Raw genomic sequence first — 15967 nt, 5'->3', positions numbered from 1 at the left:
CAGTCTTTTTGGGTAACTTGTATCCCCCCTCACCATCAAATTGCGTTCCCCCCAAAAAACATACCACCAAGCCCTTTTCTTATCCTTTATTTCTCAATTTTCCCTTTCTGTTTGTTTCTTGTGCTGCAACAATAATGGGTATGACAGAAAAAAACAGCAACAACAGAGGGGAATAAATGAAACGTGATATAAAATGTTTAGTTTTGTCATTTGAGCAGGACCAGCTGGTGTTGGCATTGCCTGGGAAGAAGCACAACCACAAGAAAATTCAAGGACTGGTGGGTTCCAGACTGCGTCTGCAATATTCCAGTCCCTGAGAGTTGCAGGCTGAAGTGTGACCACAAATGAGGTTCAAGCAGCCCTCTTTCAGTCGCTCCGAGAGGTTCATAGCGTGTTTCACTTGATCCCATTGTTGCAGGGCTCTTTGAAGTGCTCCATGATCAAATCCTGCTGCTTATTCACCCAATTTCCTTCCTTAACTGGCTTGCCCACCTCCACAGCTGTTTGAGGAGCTTGATCCTGGGGCATCTGGCAGCAGGCAGCTGGCAGGATGGAATTGCTTGGGCCTGGTTGGGAGCAGCGCTGGAGCTGGAAGACAGCCTGGAAGCCACGGCAGAAGTTTTCATTACAGAAGCCGTTGATGATGGGGTTGATGCTGCTGTTGGAGAAGGCCAGCCCATGAGCAAAGGGATAAATGTAGATGTTGATGAGATGCAGCTGGAGGTGGGAAAGGCTGGCGTAGTCCGAGAGCAGCATCAGCGTCCACAGGGGAAGCCAGGACAGGCTGAAAAGCAAAGTCACAACGACGAGCATTTTGATGGCTTTTTGTTTCCTCTTGCACAGGCTGTGCCGCTGCTCCCGGCCGCGCTTCCCCGCCCCAGGCGCGGCTGTGTGGGAGAGGGAAATGCTGATCCTGACGTACATGACCCCGATGAGCAACAGAGGAGCTAGGTAGATGTTGGCAAAGAGAACTGTTGTGTAAACCCTCCTTATGGCCGGGTCAGGCCACTCCTCCCGGCACCAGAACACCGCGCGGGTGGCGTTGCCGGAGCCCAGGAGCACCTGGAAATGCTTCTCCTCTTGCACCTGCAGCAGGACTGCCGAGGGACACGTGATGGCCACGGCCAGGAGCAGATGGCCGCGATGATGGCCACGGCCGTGGGAACAGTCAGCTTCTGCTTGAATGGATGCACAACGCACCGGAACCTGCGGCAGGGGCACCGGAGAAGCCGTTTAAGGAATGCCTCGTTACCCAGGCAAGGATGCGCAAACATTTTAGGCTGCCTCTTTTTCAAAGAGCAGAGATGGAATCAGATCTTGGTCCTCCCTATCAGTTGCTCCCTGTGCTGCTCTACTTAACTAAGGCAGGTATTAACACCGCTGCTATCCGGCTTCGTGGCTGAGGAACAAACCAATTCCAGGCAGGCTAGGATAGCCCAGTTCCACCATCTTTAAGAGATAGTGGTGGAGGAGCAATCTGCTCTTTACACCTGGTCAGACTTGATTTTGCTTCCCAGCCTTAGGAGCAAAATGCAACTGATCTATTGTGGTGTTTGGAGGGTTAATGAATGGGTTCAGTGTGGTCTGAGGGCCAGGGTAGAGGAGAGTGATGGTTACAGACTCTGCAGCATCTTACCTGTCCACGGCAATAGCAACCACAGTGAAAACAGAGGCAGAAACAGAGATTGCTTGGACCATCCCGCTCACCTTACACACCAGGCTCCCAAAGGGCCATCCTGGAAGGAAACAGGCAGGTGGAATCGCTGCCATCTCACTGCAGGACTCTGCTTGAAACCATTTGCTCTCATCTTCCATTTCCCCAAGTAGAATTATAGACTCATGGAGTGATTTGGATTGGAAAGGGAGCTCCTAAAGATCACGGAGTTCCAACCACGGCCAGGAACACCGTGCCATGGGCAGGGACACCTCCCACACCTCTGATGGCTGTGACTCAGGATGGCCACAGAGCCCCTCTGACATGTGCCCCCAGCCTCACGGGACCCCAGCCCACCTGCAATGATGCTGTCCAGGAGGGTGGTGGGCATGCAGAAGACCCCCACCAGCAAGTCACTGACAGCCAGGTTCAGGATGAACAGGTTGGTGACCGTGCACATGTGCTTGCTCCACAGGATGATGAAACAAACCCCCCCCTTGCCCACCATGCAGAGGAGGAAGATGAGGAGGTAGGAGGTGATGAAGACAGCAGCCACCAAAGGCTGGTGGAGGTAGAAGTCCACACAGGAGACATTTCTTTCCAAGTAAAGGAACTTGTATGTCCCGTTATCATTCAGCACCTGAGGCCAATCCAGCGAAGAGTTTGAGTCCATTTTCTTCTTTATGTTCTGATGTGCCCTAAAAGATATTTGTAAAGAGGTCATTTTAGCCTGCTTGCAACTGCTCTGAAGGAATGTGATGATATTATAATTATTATCATTATTATTACTACTATATTAGCCTTGTTATCTGCTTTAGGTACACTGTGCTGAAATAAGTGTAAAGCTCACGTGCACTCTGGCGGCTGTGAGGTGGCTGAGCAGCAATCACTGAAAAGTCATTAATTTCCTCACTGAAAAACAGGGATTAAAGCTTTCTGAAATTGCAAACAAACCTTTTGCCAGCATGCATCCAAATCTAGTCCCATTTCATGAACATGAGATGGTTTTCTGTGCAGTTGGTTGATTTAATTCCCTGCTCACAAGCTACCTAACTGCAAGTCTGCAATGAAGAAGGACCACACTCTGTTTGAAACATGCTGAGCTACAGAACAGCTGGGTTCATTTCCAAGCAGGTAACTTGACTTGGAGACAGCATTCCCAACTTTTTTCCACATAGATTTTGTCTCCCAGGTGAGGATGCCTGAAGAACCAGGGGGTAAAATGTTCCTAACAAAAGAGCAGCAAAAATAATTGGTGGCAGCAGGCATGAAATTGAAGTATGAGTGCAGGCGCTTTTAAGATGCTTCATATTCCTTAATAGAAATGGAATGTAAATTTAGGTACAAGTATCCAAATCCTGATGAGCTTGAATAGCAAAGCCTCTTCAGGGGCTTTACTTTCAGGAAGCAAGTGCAGTAAAAACAAGTATTTTTTCTGCTGTGCATCAGGTTTGGAGCAAGTGGAGCAGTGAAAAAACATCATGTTCTGGTCTCTTATGCCTGTTTAGAAATCACCAGCTGTGCTTTGTTTTAATGGGTCTGTATTTTACATACTTATTAAATGCCTGCACAGCCAGCTAGGGAGACCAAAACCTGAAATCCCTCACCAAAAACTGGCTGTTTGGAGGTTTGAACAAGTGGTACATTCTATGGGGCTGTCCTTATGGAGAAAGGCTTAGTCATGTTCATTAGTTTTTATTCAACATGCTTTCAGAATTATTGGAAATGTCTCTTATTGAAATGTCTGATGTGCCAAATGCTTTCCCCAGCCAGAGCTCAGACTCAGCCTTGTGACAAGTGCTTCAATCCCAATTTTCCTGATCCCTCAAGGAAGCAGCACTGGTGCCCTTGCACCCAAACCTGGGCTCTAGATGGGGAGCACTGGCAGTATGCAAATACAGATATTTGATGATACGAGTTTACAGTGTTCCTTTAATCCCAGGCCTGGAGTTGAGCTTTATAAATCCCAGGAGATCTGTCTCACCCCATTCCAAAGCCAGCAATCCTCCTTCTCCCTTAGACTTACTGTTGCTCCCTTTGCTGCTCTTCCCCACATTATTATTATTATTATTATTACCCACTAGTTTTCTTCTGTAATCCTTTGATTCCCAGAGGACTTGTTTTAGGTAGACACTGTGGCTGGGGGAAGGTAGTTTTGGGCTCCCACCACACTCCCAGTCCCCTGCCCAGCTGTCCCAGTTGTCCCTGTGCTGTTCCCAGCAGGTCAGGCAGAAGTGCCTTTCCTTCTGTATCTGCTGGGGTTTGGCTTTTCGAGGGGAGTCTGATGATCTGAGGCAGAAGTTCTTGGTCATTCCTTGACAGGATTGTCCCTTACCACACTAAAAGCAGGAGGAATAATCATTATTTTGGATACATATTTTATGTTTTCTCTATTTTTCTGACACCGTGTATTGTGAAGCAGCAGCTTCTAATCTCTTCAGTAATGGTCTCTGGAACAGTTTTTTTTCCTAACTGGCAAACAAGAAGTTGTAAAGAGCCCTGAGGCAAAACTGGAACTGAGTCTTATCCCAGCTGCACTAATGAAATTGTTAAAGGCTGTGGCAGGTATAGGGAGGTGGCTGTACCAACACTGCAAATCACAAGAAATGGAAAAGCTCCACAAATTTCTATTATCCTGAAGCTGTGGGGGAGGAGGATTGCTGCAAAGGGAAATTAAGCCAGTGCCTTGTGTTTTCACGGGGTCCTTGCTGGCTAAAATAAGCAGTGATGAGTAGTTGAGTGAGGCACAGAGGACAGAAACGTAAATCATGTAAAAAAAGGAAAAAAATAAAGCAAAACCTAATTGTTATAAGATGATAAATAACAGTAATTTGCTTCCACTGCCAACTTGATAAGAGCAAGGCCTCCCTTCTTCATTTAATATACCAGAGAATTCTGCAAAGGAATAAAGTGGGAGGTTCCCTGAATGAAAACCTGCCCAAACTCACTCTGAGTGTCCTAACACCTGAGGCTCATTCCCTGCTGGGTCACAGCCTCCATAGACAAATACAGAATGTAACATCTCACAGCCTGACCAGCACCATCTTGTACCTCTGGATATAGAAAGTCAGATTTACACCGTTCAAGTAGCAGTTCAAAGTGATGCAATTATTTTTATGTTGGGTACGTGGAAGAAATCCCCTGGAGCAGCCACCACTTCTTCACCCTCTGCCACAACCGGCTGGGTTTGTCATCTTGAGATCTTGATTTTTATCTGTGAAATACCCTCACAGAATCCTCTGGGGCTGAAACAAAAATAGGCCAGCTTCAGAGATGGGAAGAAGAGCAGGAGCATGTTATTGTACATAAAGAACATTTAACATTCTAAGCGCTAAGAAGTCTGTTCTTCCCTTGTCCTGAACTCAGTAACGGCACAACACCAGAGATTTCCCAGGGACCTTGGAAAATGATCCCTGGTTTGCTGAAAAGTGACAAAGTCCCAGGGCAAAAATACAGCCCCTGAAGGACAGCAAAAGGACCAGGACGTTGTTCAGTGAGTGTCTAAGAAAGAAGGGAGAGAGAAATTTGTGCATCATCCTCTGCCCTAGGGAACTGAGAAGAGCCACAGACTAAAAACGTAAAATGCTGTTCTACAGGGACCCCATGCACAGACCATGGGAATCTGGGCTCATCTTGGCTTCTCTTTGAGAGCAAAGGGGACATGCAGCCACAAACCAGCTCCACCCCATTCCCAGTTCCTGTGGTTCAGGCACTGGACAGGGAGTGGTGCAGGAGGTGTTTGGTCTGGGTCATGGAGGCATTGAGCTGCCACGTTCAGACCCTGGGGATATTTGTGAATTAAGATAGCACAACTTACTCTTGGAGTATTGAGCGTTTTCATCCATCAATACTTCCATGGTATTTTACATGATGTACCTCGGAGTGCTTTATCTCCAAATAATCCTGAACGTCCCAGTAGGTTTTCTGCTGGGACAAAGGAGCTGTGGAAGAAAACACACCCTAAAAATAGCCAGTTGGAATAAAATTATTTTTTCTTACTGACATTTACTTTCATGAAGAAAAACAAGTGCACCTCGAGAAGCAAATTTCTCATTTTGAAATGGGCAATCCCAGTGAGATGTGCCAATCTCAGAGTTGCACACAGACCTCCTCTCAATGGGTTTAAGCTGCTTATCCTCCCCTCAGAGTAATTTATCTGTATAGCCTGAGCTGGGGCCAAAGAAAACAGTTTCTCAGGGTATTTCTTTTTAAAACATCTCAAACTGGAAATGATAAAGAACAAGGCTATCAGCAGGATGACTGTAATAAACACAAGACTTAGTTGCAGATTACTCATCCACTCAGACGGGAATAGAAAATGTTTCACTCCAAAACCAAATTGCAAGTGTAAATCAGGAGATGCAAATGGCAGGTGAGGCATTCACAACAAGTTTGCTATGGCTATATACATATATATATATAGATATAGTTTCCACCCTGCTTCATTAGAGCTGAGGCTGTTTGCCTGTTCCTTGTCATTATAATATATACATATAAGCTTCTGAATATAATTTCTTCACATTTCATGCACCACAGGCTGTTTTAAGTTTTAAGTAAAATCTCAGCCAACTGTTATCCAAAAGAAGGTTAAAGTAAGACTTCCACACCCAGGCACACTTATGCAGCCACTTTATGGACAAGCCTGGCAAGCAGTAAGATTTTAGCTGCCTCATTTTGGAATCAAGTCCCTGTTTTAAAAGCCTTCAGTAGGAAATTACTCAAGTTCTCCCTGGGTCCAGTCTCCAAGCAGCAGTTTGCCATCCACCACTGGAAACTGGGCAGGGACCCCACGAAGTATCTGAACTGGTGGAGGCTTTTTCCCTGCAGAGATGCTCTAGCAGCATTTAGCAGTGACTGCTGGGGTTTAGTCTATAGGAACAGCTAAATCCATGATCCCTACCGGGCTCTTGGCAGCACTGAATTCCCCTCTAATGGGACATGAGCCTCCTGAATTGCACCTTGCAATTCAGCCTCTGCTCATGAGTCACTCCCTGACAGCCCTGTCATTTAGGGCACTGAAACTGAGGGGAGAGTAACTGGGGAACAAATGGAGAGAAGTTTAAAAAAAAGCCCTGAAAAGTGGGACAATCATGAGAGTCTCAGTGGAGAACAGAATTGGCAAACAAAAAAGCTTTTTAAGAGCCCATCAGCTAATTCACCAGCTGCAGGAGACAGCACTGTCAGGAGGTAGTTTATGTGCCCTCCCAAAATGGGGGGCAGAGAGAATCCTGTAATCACTGCAAAGTGAACGACCAGAAGCAAACCAAACCAATCCTGACCACAGCACACATCACAAGGGCTGTTTGCACCAGGTGATGTGTCTGCTTCCAGTGAAAAATGAACAGGAGCCATAGAATTGTTTGGTTTCCATCTCTTTTAGCATACAAGTCTCATGGCCTTCTAAGAGACAGGCATGAGAGCAAGCAGGTCATGGCCTGCTCATCATTACTTAGAGCTTGTTACAGTAATTAGCATTTTACCTCTCACCCAGGTTCCTGGGCTGTGGAATATTGGATTATGCCTCACTAGAAATTAGGCAGAGCAGCCTGCATGGCCCAAAGGCAGAACAGGTGAGCTCCCTGTACAGCACGATGGGGTTGGATCCTTAACACTTCCACACAGCCCAAGGCTGGATTTGCCCAGAGGTGACACCTTTAGTGTTACTTTACTGTGCAGGCTGCACAGGAGAAGAACTGCCTGTGAAGGTGACAGCAGAGGTTTAAATGCAGTGTCACCTATCCAGAAACACAATGGTTGTGGAAGGGCTGAACTCTCCCGATACCTTCCTACCTTCTCACTGTTCCCTTCTACATCACCATCCACACCCACACAGGGACTTGGAGTGCTCACTGATTTTCATCTGTGACCTTCTCTGAGGATTTCAATCCTTTTGGTGCTCTTGAATTTCCATTCACTGCTGCCTCAGCGAGTTGATTTTACCTAACACCAAATTCTAAGCCTTACCTGGATAACATGGATAGGTACCTGATTGATGTTAGGAATTGGACGTGCTGAGAGGTTACCTCGAAAACCTCTTGGTTTGACTCCAGTTGAAGGCAATTCTGTTCAGTAAATGACTGCAACCCACAGTTGTCCAAACAGCAAGGACTGGAAGTAAGTCTTCCGTGCTCGGATTTTCATTAGGAAAAAGCCAGCAGCACAGGTCCATTCTTTTGGGATGAGGTGCCATCTTACAGGTACCTACCTGCCAGCCTCAGGAAATGCTCCTCCTTTGCTCAGAGTTACACTTCATCCCCCTTTTTCCAGCAGAACACCCCAAACTGATCTCACTGCATTTTATGCTTTGCAGCCCCTGGGGTGGTTCTGATTTAAAGGCTAACATGAGGTACTTTAAGCTCCAGATCCTCTTTTCCTACTGGAGGTACCTGCTACTGATGGAAGAGCAAAATATAATTATGTGAATTTGTCTTAGTTACTGAGGAAAAAACGAACAGGCTCTTCTTTACCCAATCCTGGAGCTCTGCAGAGTGGTCCAGCTCCCAGCCCAGGTGGATTGGTTCCCCCCCCCAGCAGCAGTGCTGGTGGGGGCTGTGTGCATCCCTCCGCTCTGGAACCCCAAAACCAGAGGGTCAGGGGCACCTGCTGCCACTCCCATCCCGCTCCAGCGCATGAAGTGCTCCGTATTCCAGCCTCGCCCACCCCGGGACCAAGTCCAGCAGTACAAGGAAGGTTGTTTCCAGCAGGCAGGTCCCTGGCATCACCAGGATTCCCATGCTGTGCTCCTCCCCAGTAAATCAGGGCACCTCCAGGTAGTGGAATCCACATTCCAGCTCTCTCACATACACAGACACCAAGCTCCTGCAGTTTTCCCTCCGCCCCCATCTGCAGCAGGGAGGCAGGAAGAGCCCAGCCCCAGCCAAAGGCAGCCCCCAGCCCAATCCCCCAGGTACCTCACTTAGAGGCGCTGGAGCTCCGCCGCAGCCGCTGGCTCCACACAGGGATCCTAGAGCCCCTGCAGCTCCTGCCTCAGGCAGGGAGGAGGGACAGGAGGAAGGAGGGAGTGGAGAGCCCAGCCCTAAGCCAGGCACCAAGCCCCGGGGATTGAGGGCTGTCACCCACAGTCACTTCTGGATTGGGGGAGTGCCCAGGTGGGAAAGTGTCTTGGATATGTTCCATTGCAGAGCCTCCCCGCTCTGCTGTGTTTGAGGCATCCCTTTGCCTTGGGAAGCTCATGCCCAGGGTCAGGGACTCACAGTTACCCACCCCTGACACCTCCCCAGGCATTACAGTCCAGATTCCCCCCAGTGCTCTGAGGGCTCCCAGCACTGCAGCATCTCCCGGGCTCTGCTCCTACCTGCTGAACTCCAGCATTCAGATCCAGGCCCTCCAGAGAGTCCAGCTTTTGCATCAGAAACCCAGGGTAAAAAAAACAGTCTGTGTGGCCCAGGTGAAAACAGGTGGTGCTTGTAACTGAAATGGAAGGTTTTGCTCCATCTTCCTCTGCATAAGGTTTTTCTGGAAAGAAAAACAGCATCCCGAGGACAGATCATAGGAGAACAGGCTTCCATTTAATGATTTCATGGATGTAAGAATTATTCTTTAATAATAATAAACCCTCTATTTTTTACACTCCCCTTTTTATCCTGGTGCAGTTTAAAAATGAATCCTTTAACAAATAATTTGAATTTGAGAGCACAGACAGTTATCCCAATGCAAATTTAAACCAACAAATTGTTTTCCAGCATAATTCCTTGTGGAATTACAACTCTAAATGGAATCATCATGTGCTGTAAATGAAGGCTAAAAAGCTCCAGCCATGCACAGACATTTTAGCAAAAAGGCAGTTTTGCCACATGGGATGCAGCAGATGGAATTGCAGAATCCCAAGATGTTGGGGGTGGGGCTGGAGCTGGGTGCACTAAAAAGCCACAGATGGAAAAACCTCTGACCAAGAGAGGATCCTGAAGGCCCTGCATCCAGGTAAGAGGATTTCATCTAAAATTCCTACCCCAGCTCTTCCTGCACACACACACAGTGCTGCAGGTATCTGTCTCCCTCTCACTTTCCCATATTCACATTCCCTCTGCCTGGAAGCCCAAAACGTGGCGAGTTCACTTTGAAATCCAAAGAGCTTCAGATGGAGAGGTACTATTCATATAAGTGACAGAATATCCACAATGCAGGGAATTGAGATTTGCAGGGAATCGCTTTCTGCTTCCCCCACATCCTGAGGAACATCAACATTGAATATTGACCACGGAAGATTATTAATATTATCCTTATTTTTTGCAGAATATTGTCTTTTTCGATTTAAAAAACAACTTAGAGAGCAGCAGGGCTGATCTGTGTCCCAGGACACTTCCACCTTTTTAAAAGGCCGGCGCCGCCATCTGCTGGGAGCAGAAAGAAGGACACGATGCAAAATAAAGACAAGGAGAGATCATGGAACCCCGGAACAGTTGGGATTGGGAGGGACCTCAAGGGTCGTCCAGTTGCACCTCGGAGCCTGTTCAGGGCAGGCTGCTGTCCACCGGCCCCTGATTTTGGATGGGTATGGAAGTGATGGAGGTGTTCAGGGAATGCTGGTTGTTTTTCCCTGTGTCAGGTAATCTGGTCATTAAATAGACTAATTGACCTCTTCCAACAGGGAAGCATATAAGCAAGAGGTGCCAAAAAATTCTGAGTTTCTGGGAAATTACACCCGCAAGTACCTGACTTAAAATGCTCTGGGATCGTCACCGGTCTGACTTCCACGGACTGGTCACATTGTCCAGGTGTGTCCCGTTCTGCTATAAATGCATTTGTCCATGGCGTAATTTCTATTTTTTTCCTTGTAAAGAGGGTCAGGGTGGGAGAGGGGCACAGGGAAAAAGGAATAGGGGTGGGGGGTAGAGGACAGGAGGCTGAGACCCCTGCATCTCCTCCCATCGCCTGAAGGAGAGACTCCCAGAGGACAAATGTCCTCGGTCCCACCCTCTCTCACCAGTGTGGGGTCTGCCCTTAGCCACAAAATGCAGCATTTTGGCTCTCTGATCAAAGCCTTACACTGCCTGAGCCTCCTTTGGCAGTGCCAAGACAGGACTTGAGTCTGTATCACAGCCCTGACACTGCCTGGGTGGGGCTGGTGCCCAAGTGCCAGAAGTGCAGGATTTGGCCTCCATTTCTGAGCCAAAGAAAATGCCTCATTTATTTATCACATGACCCCAAGCCTGGGGCCCCCCAAACACAGGCCTCGGTCTCCATTTCCAGACCATGAAGGTGCCTGGCCCAGGCTCATTGTAGGATGCCCCATTCTGATCCCCAAAACCCCACATGACTCGGGCCTCTTCTTTCCCAGTTGGGTCTGGAGCTCTCAGCCGCTGGAAATGAGGCTGGAAACAGGGAATTTGGTCCCTGAACCCCAAGCCTGGACTCCCCCTTGGAGCCCCAGTGTGATGTCAGGACAGGCAGGAGAGCCAGTAGTGTTGGGACAGGAGATAAAGAGGAGGATGGAGCCCATCCAGAATTCCCCAGCACCCACAAACATCCCAAGGACCCCACTGTCCTGCCCCTCTCTGCTACTTCCTCCCCAGCCCCAGTGCCAGGAATTGCAGAGAAGGAGCCTGGCCACTGCCAGCCTTCTCCCAAACCACATCCATGGACCGTGCCAGCACCCTCCATGGCAGGACACAGGTACCAGAGAGCAAAAGGCAAAGACTCGCCAGCATCAGCATGTTTACTTCCCACTCTAGAACAAGCCACATCAACGTTACAGACACCCCCTCCAGGCACCCACCCGGCAGTAAGGCACTTTTGCAAACACTTAAAAACATTTTTCCCAGCTGCAGCTGCCATCCCGGGGTGTCTGTGCCCTCGGCCTCAGCGCAGTGTCACCAGCTCCTCGGCAGAAGTGGGGTGAATGGCAACCGTGTTGTCCAGGTCGGCCTTGGTGGCCCCCATTTTGACGGCCACAGCAAAGCCCTGCAGCATTTCGTCACAGCCCAGCCCTTGCATGTGCAATCCCACCACCTTGGGAGAAGAAGTGAGAGGCCAGGTAAGACCCAGAATCCAGGGTGAACTCTTGGGCTTGGGGCTGCGGGAAATAGATCCCAGCCCAAGAGCTGACAGCATGGGGACCAGAGGACAGCCAGCTGTGGTACCCACTGCCCCCCAGCTGTGCCCCCCACTCACCTTCTCCTCCTTGCCAGCACACACCAGCTTCATGACACACTTCACCTTCCTCTGGGTGACAGCATGGTACAAGGGAGTGAAGGATGTGTTGTAGATCTTGACCTTGTCCTTCCCATGTACGGCCACGGCCTCCTCTGTAGCAGAGACCACAGCGCAGGGGTCAGAGGGATGCACAGGGAGCATTTAAAAAGAAGAGGCAAAGACCTTTTGTCAAGGCTCACTTGCTGGAGATCAAAACATCTCGAGCATCAAAACAGCAGCTCCGAGCCAGTGTCCCCAGCCCCTTCACCCCCTCCACGCCCTGTCTGTCCCCACCACCTTCAGTGAGCCCCACGGTGCCGATGGGCGGGTGGCTGAAAACAACCGTGGGGATGTTCTCGTAGTCCAGCCGGGAGTCCTGCTTGCCCTCGAAGAGCCTGTGGGCCAGCTTCCTGGCAGCTGCGATGGCCACTGCAGGGAGGGACCGGGAGCCTGAGCCGCGGCACCGTGCGGCACCGAGGGGCTGTGCAGGGAAGGGGGCACGGCTGCAGTACCTGGGGTGAGGAGGGCTCTCCCACAGACATCCCCGAGGGCATAGATCCCTCTCCTGGTGGTGTTCTGGTACTCATCCACAACCACGTGGCCCTTGGGGTCCACCTGCACACCCTGCCACGGGAAACAGCAGCCACATATTGCTCCAGGAAGGATGGGATGGCCCGTGGGGCACCTGTGCTGGTGGCCACAGCGCTCCCAGGTAGGGGGCCAAGTTGTGGGAACACCATCCTGTGACAGGCTTCAGAGACCCAAGGGAACCCCAGAGACCTGCGGGCATCCTCCCACCAGCACAGAAGGGACACGCCACCATCTCACCACTTTGTCCAGGCACAGCCCCTCGGAGTTGGGCTCCCGCCCCACGGCCCACAGCAGGCAGTCCACGTCCCGGATCACCCCCTCTGTTGGCTTATGGCCAGGCACTGACGAGCTCACTGTCACATCCAGCAGCCCACACGGAGACTTAGTGACCCTCTTGACCTAAGAGCAGCAGGAGAAGGTGCAGAGGGCTTTTGCCTTGCAACAAGTGACGGCAGCCAAGCTGCAGATGCAGGCATGTTGCCAAAACCACGGCTCAGCAAGCAGCGCCCAAAACGGCAGCTTTCCCCCAGCCCTGCCTCTGCAGGAGGGGATAGGACAAGCTGCAAGGTTGCTCTGTACTTTCCCACCTGTGTGTGCTTCCAGACATCCACCCCGGTGTTTTCCAGCTCCTGGGTGCAGTTTGAGCTGATCAGGGAGTCAAAGGTTCGCAGGACCTGGGCAAGGATCCCCGCCAACCCTGTCAGATGAGGGTCTGCAGGCAAAGGCACCACCTGGCAGACCCTCCACCTGCACTTCCCTACTCCTGGAAGCCAAGAGGTTTGGGGTGCTGCCGGTGAATAAACTTCTCTGTTTGTTCCTGCATTATTTTCTTTTCCTTTCTTCCTCTTTTCAAGTCGTGACTTGAAATAAAGCTCAAGGGAATGGAAGCAGTGACATGCATGGTGTTTCTGCAGCCAGCCTCTCCATGGCTCCCATGCCCCGTGCCCTGCATCACTATTCCCGTGCCAACCCCTCCTTTACCAGGAACTGACAACCAGAAAACCCCAGCGGGCTGGGATGTGACAGCTGGACGGGAAGCACGGCTGGGGACAGGCAGCAGCACTACCTTGTCGTGGCGGATGAGCAGGGACGATTTGGAGCCCAGCGTGGAGAGGATCCCCGCGATCTCCACGGCGATGTAGCCGGCCCCGACAATGACGCTGCGCCTGCGGAGAAGGGACGATGCCGTCTGCAGGCACCTGGAGCTGGTGCTGCTGGATGTGGGGGATGAATCCCACTTTACCTGGGCAGCTCCTCCAGCTCGAAGAAGCCATCACTGGTCATCCCCAGACTAGCACCTGCAAAGCAGAGACCCTTCAGCACCCTCCACCTGTCCCCCTTCCCCTCCCAAAGCCTGCTTTGCTTTGGCAGACCTCTCTCCAGGCTGGGAGCCTGGGGAATTGCATGAGGCTCACCAGGAATTTCGCTGTCAGAAGGGAGAGCCGGGCGCCCGCCCGTGGCTATAAGAATGTGAGGAGCTGTGTACTTTTTCCCATCCACCTCAACGGTTGGCTCGGAATCAGCAGTGAACTTGCCATAGCCTCGGATGATGTCAATGTGAGCCTTAGGGATAAGAGTTATGGGATTAACAACGGGATGAGGTGCGGGAGCCAGGGCTTCCACAGCTGGAGGACACCCATTAAGGCTGGAAAAGGGGCCAAAAATCCACTTCTGCCAGTCGGACTTCAGGATACACACATCCCAAGCTGACCTTCTTAACGTTGTTCTCGTAGATGTCATTAAGGCGCCGCACATACGCGTCACGCTTCTCCTTGATGGTCCTGGAACAGAGCAGGGAATACCATCACTACCAGCAGATCAACCTCCCAGCTCAGGAAGAACGTGGCACTCAGCGCCATGGTCTGGTTCACAAGGTGGTGGTCAGCCAAAGGTTAAACTCGATGATCTCAGAGGTCTTTTCCAACCCTAATGATTCTGTGGTTCTGTGAACCCAACCCCTCTGGCATGTGGCAGCCATGCCACTAAATAAAATGGCTCCCTGTGACCCTTTCCCCACCAAAGCAAGATGGCTGTGCCTGCTTTCCTTGCATTTGTCTTTTCCAGAGTCTCTTCCCACAGCCAGTTTGGCATCGGAACAGCAAAGCTGGTCCTGTAACCAGCTCTGTAACCAGCCCCGTAACCACGGGAGCCTGGAAGCAGGCAGGGACCCCTTTGAAGTGGACAAAGGGCTGCTGCCCACAGGACACTCACTGGAAGAGGCAGGTTTCCAACTGGCCCTTGCCATTCTTACCTCCAGTTGAACTTTACACCTGGTGTTTCAAAGCCATAGTCAGCGTGATCGTGGACGAACTCCGCATGGACCGCCGTGTTCCACATCACCTGCCCACACAAACTTCAGGTTGGTCCAGGCAGACTGGTTGGATTCTGGGAAAACCCCTGCCAGGCTTTCTGATTCCTCACTTTAGCCCAGAGCACCCACGGGACCACAGCATCCTGAAAGCTCAATACCCTCGGAGTATTCCTCCTTCCTCCCCACACCCTGTGCCAGCACCTCCCGAGAATTTGGCAGACACCCACACCAGACCCAACCCATGCAGCCAGAGGCGCCACCAGAGCCAGCGGCAGGGCAGCCTTACCTTCTTTGGCACACACCCAACATTGACCTGGGGGGGAATAAGAGCAAGTCTCAGTGTCAAGGCCCTGTTTTGCAAAGGCAATGCTCCAGAGAGCATCCCACATCAGGCAGGTAGTGCATCTCAGCTCTCTGCTCAGGAAAACAAAGGCAGGATTACAGGTTCCTGGCAAGACTGGGGTGTAACCGCCTGGGGAGGCTCAAGGTCTTGTGGTTTGCCCGTCTTCCTCAACTTCCTTGAAAGAGAATGCGGAAGGTGGAGCCTTTAAACACAGGGTTTTTTTCCATTCTCTAAAAATTATTTACTAGGAGAAAGGTGCTAGCCATCCGCTTGCCTGTGCTTCAGGGAATATGGTAATTTTTCCAGCAGAAGGCATTAGGGCATAAAACTAGAGCACATCCCTCGCTTATCTGAGGAATTAAGTTTCTTTTTTGGCTTGTTATCAGCTCACCATGCTCTTGGAGTTCTGCTTTAACGCCTTGCAGTTGTGCTACACATATCCAGGATCCACCGGCATCCTGTCACCTGCCTGAAAACGCCTTGGAAACGGCCGGGAAGAATATGGTGGAGATGGGGGACTGGGATCCGTCCTGCTTCAGCCTGACAAGGCATGTCCTTACACAAACGCTCGGACACCAGGAGGGCGATTCCTTCACTCCGGCTTCCCGCACCACGACCCTCCTCGGGTTGGGGGGGTTCCCGCTCACCGGGGCCAGCATAGTGACACCGGCCCCGCGTCGCTCGTCCCCTGCCCCGTCCCTCCCCGCCCCGGGTGCGGGTCCAGCCCCAAGTGACTCACGCAGGTGCCTCCGAGGCGCCGCGGCTCCACCAGCGCGACCCGAGCGCCGAGCTCGGCCGCCCTCCGGGCCCCCGCCAGCCCCCCGGAGCCGCCGCCCAGCACCAGCAGCTCGTAAGCGGCCGCCGCCATCGCTCCGGGTTCGGTCCGGCCCCGCCGCCCCGCCCCGGGACCGCCCCG

At 51.1% G+C, this 15967-nt stretch overlaps 2 protein-coding genes across 3 annotated transcripts; both read right to left on the bottom strand.

Moving 5' to 3' along the window:
* Positions 1 to 71: 71 nt before the first annotated feature.
* NPFFR2 (neuropeptide FF receptor 2) lies at positions 72 to 4725 on the bottom strand. Its single transcript, XM_062493178.1, is given in 6 exon segments — positions 72 to 1133; positions 1136 to 1206; positions 1637 to 1736; positions 2012 to 2352; positions 2609 to 3993; positions 4706 to 4725. Coding segments are annotated over 5 exon segments (1266 nt in total). The 5' UTR covers positions 2626 to 3993; positions 4706 to 4725; the 3' UTR covers positions 72 to 396.
* A 6584-nt stretch (positions 4726 to 11309) lies between these two features.
* Positions 11310 to 15919, bottom strand: GSR (glutathione-disulfide reductase). 2 transcript variants are annotated; one of them, XM_062493175.1, is made up of 13 exons: positions 15791 to 15919; positions 14995 to 15021; positions 14649 to 14737; positions 14109 to 14178; positions 13813 to 13960; positions 13641 to 13695; positions 13464 to 13563; positions 12985 to 13071; positions 12635 to 12796; positions 12319 to 12430; positions 12104 to 12235; positions 11786 to 11919; positions 11310 to 11623 (listed from the first exon to the last, which is right to left on the bottom strand). In XM_062493175.1, exons 1-13 carry the CDS (start codon positions 15917 to 15919, stop codon positions 11474 to 11476), a joined length of 1395 nt encoding a protein of 464 aa, XP_062349159.1. In that variant the 3' UTR covers positions 11310 to 11473. The 2 variants fall into 2 exon arrangements, with proteins under 2 accessions (XP_062349159.1, XP_062349160.1); XM_062493176.1 differs by lacking the exon at positions 15791 to 15919 and adding an exon at positions 15443 to 15728.
* Positions 15920 to 15967: the final 48 nt, after the last annotated feature.

The sequence above is a fragment of the Cinclus cinclus genome, chromosome 5 (assembly GCF_963662255.1).
Source record: "Cinclus cinclus chromosome 5, bCinCin1.1, whole genome shotgun sequence".
NCBI lineage: Eukaryota > Metazoa > Chordata > Aves > Passeriformes > Cinclidae > Cinclus > Cinclus cinclus.
This window is presented reverse-complemented; position numbering and strand designations above follow the sequence as displayed.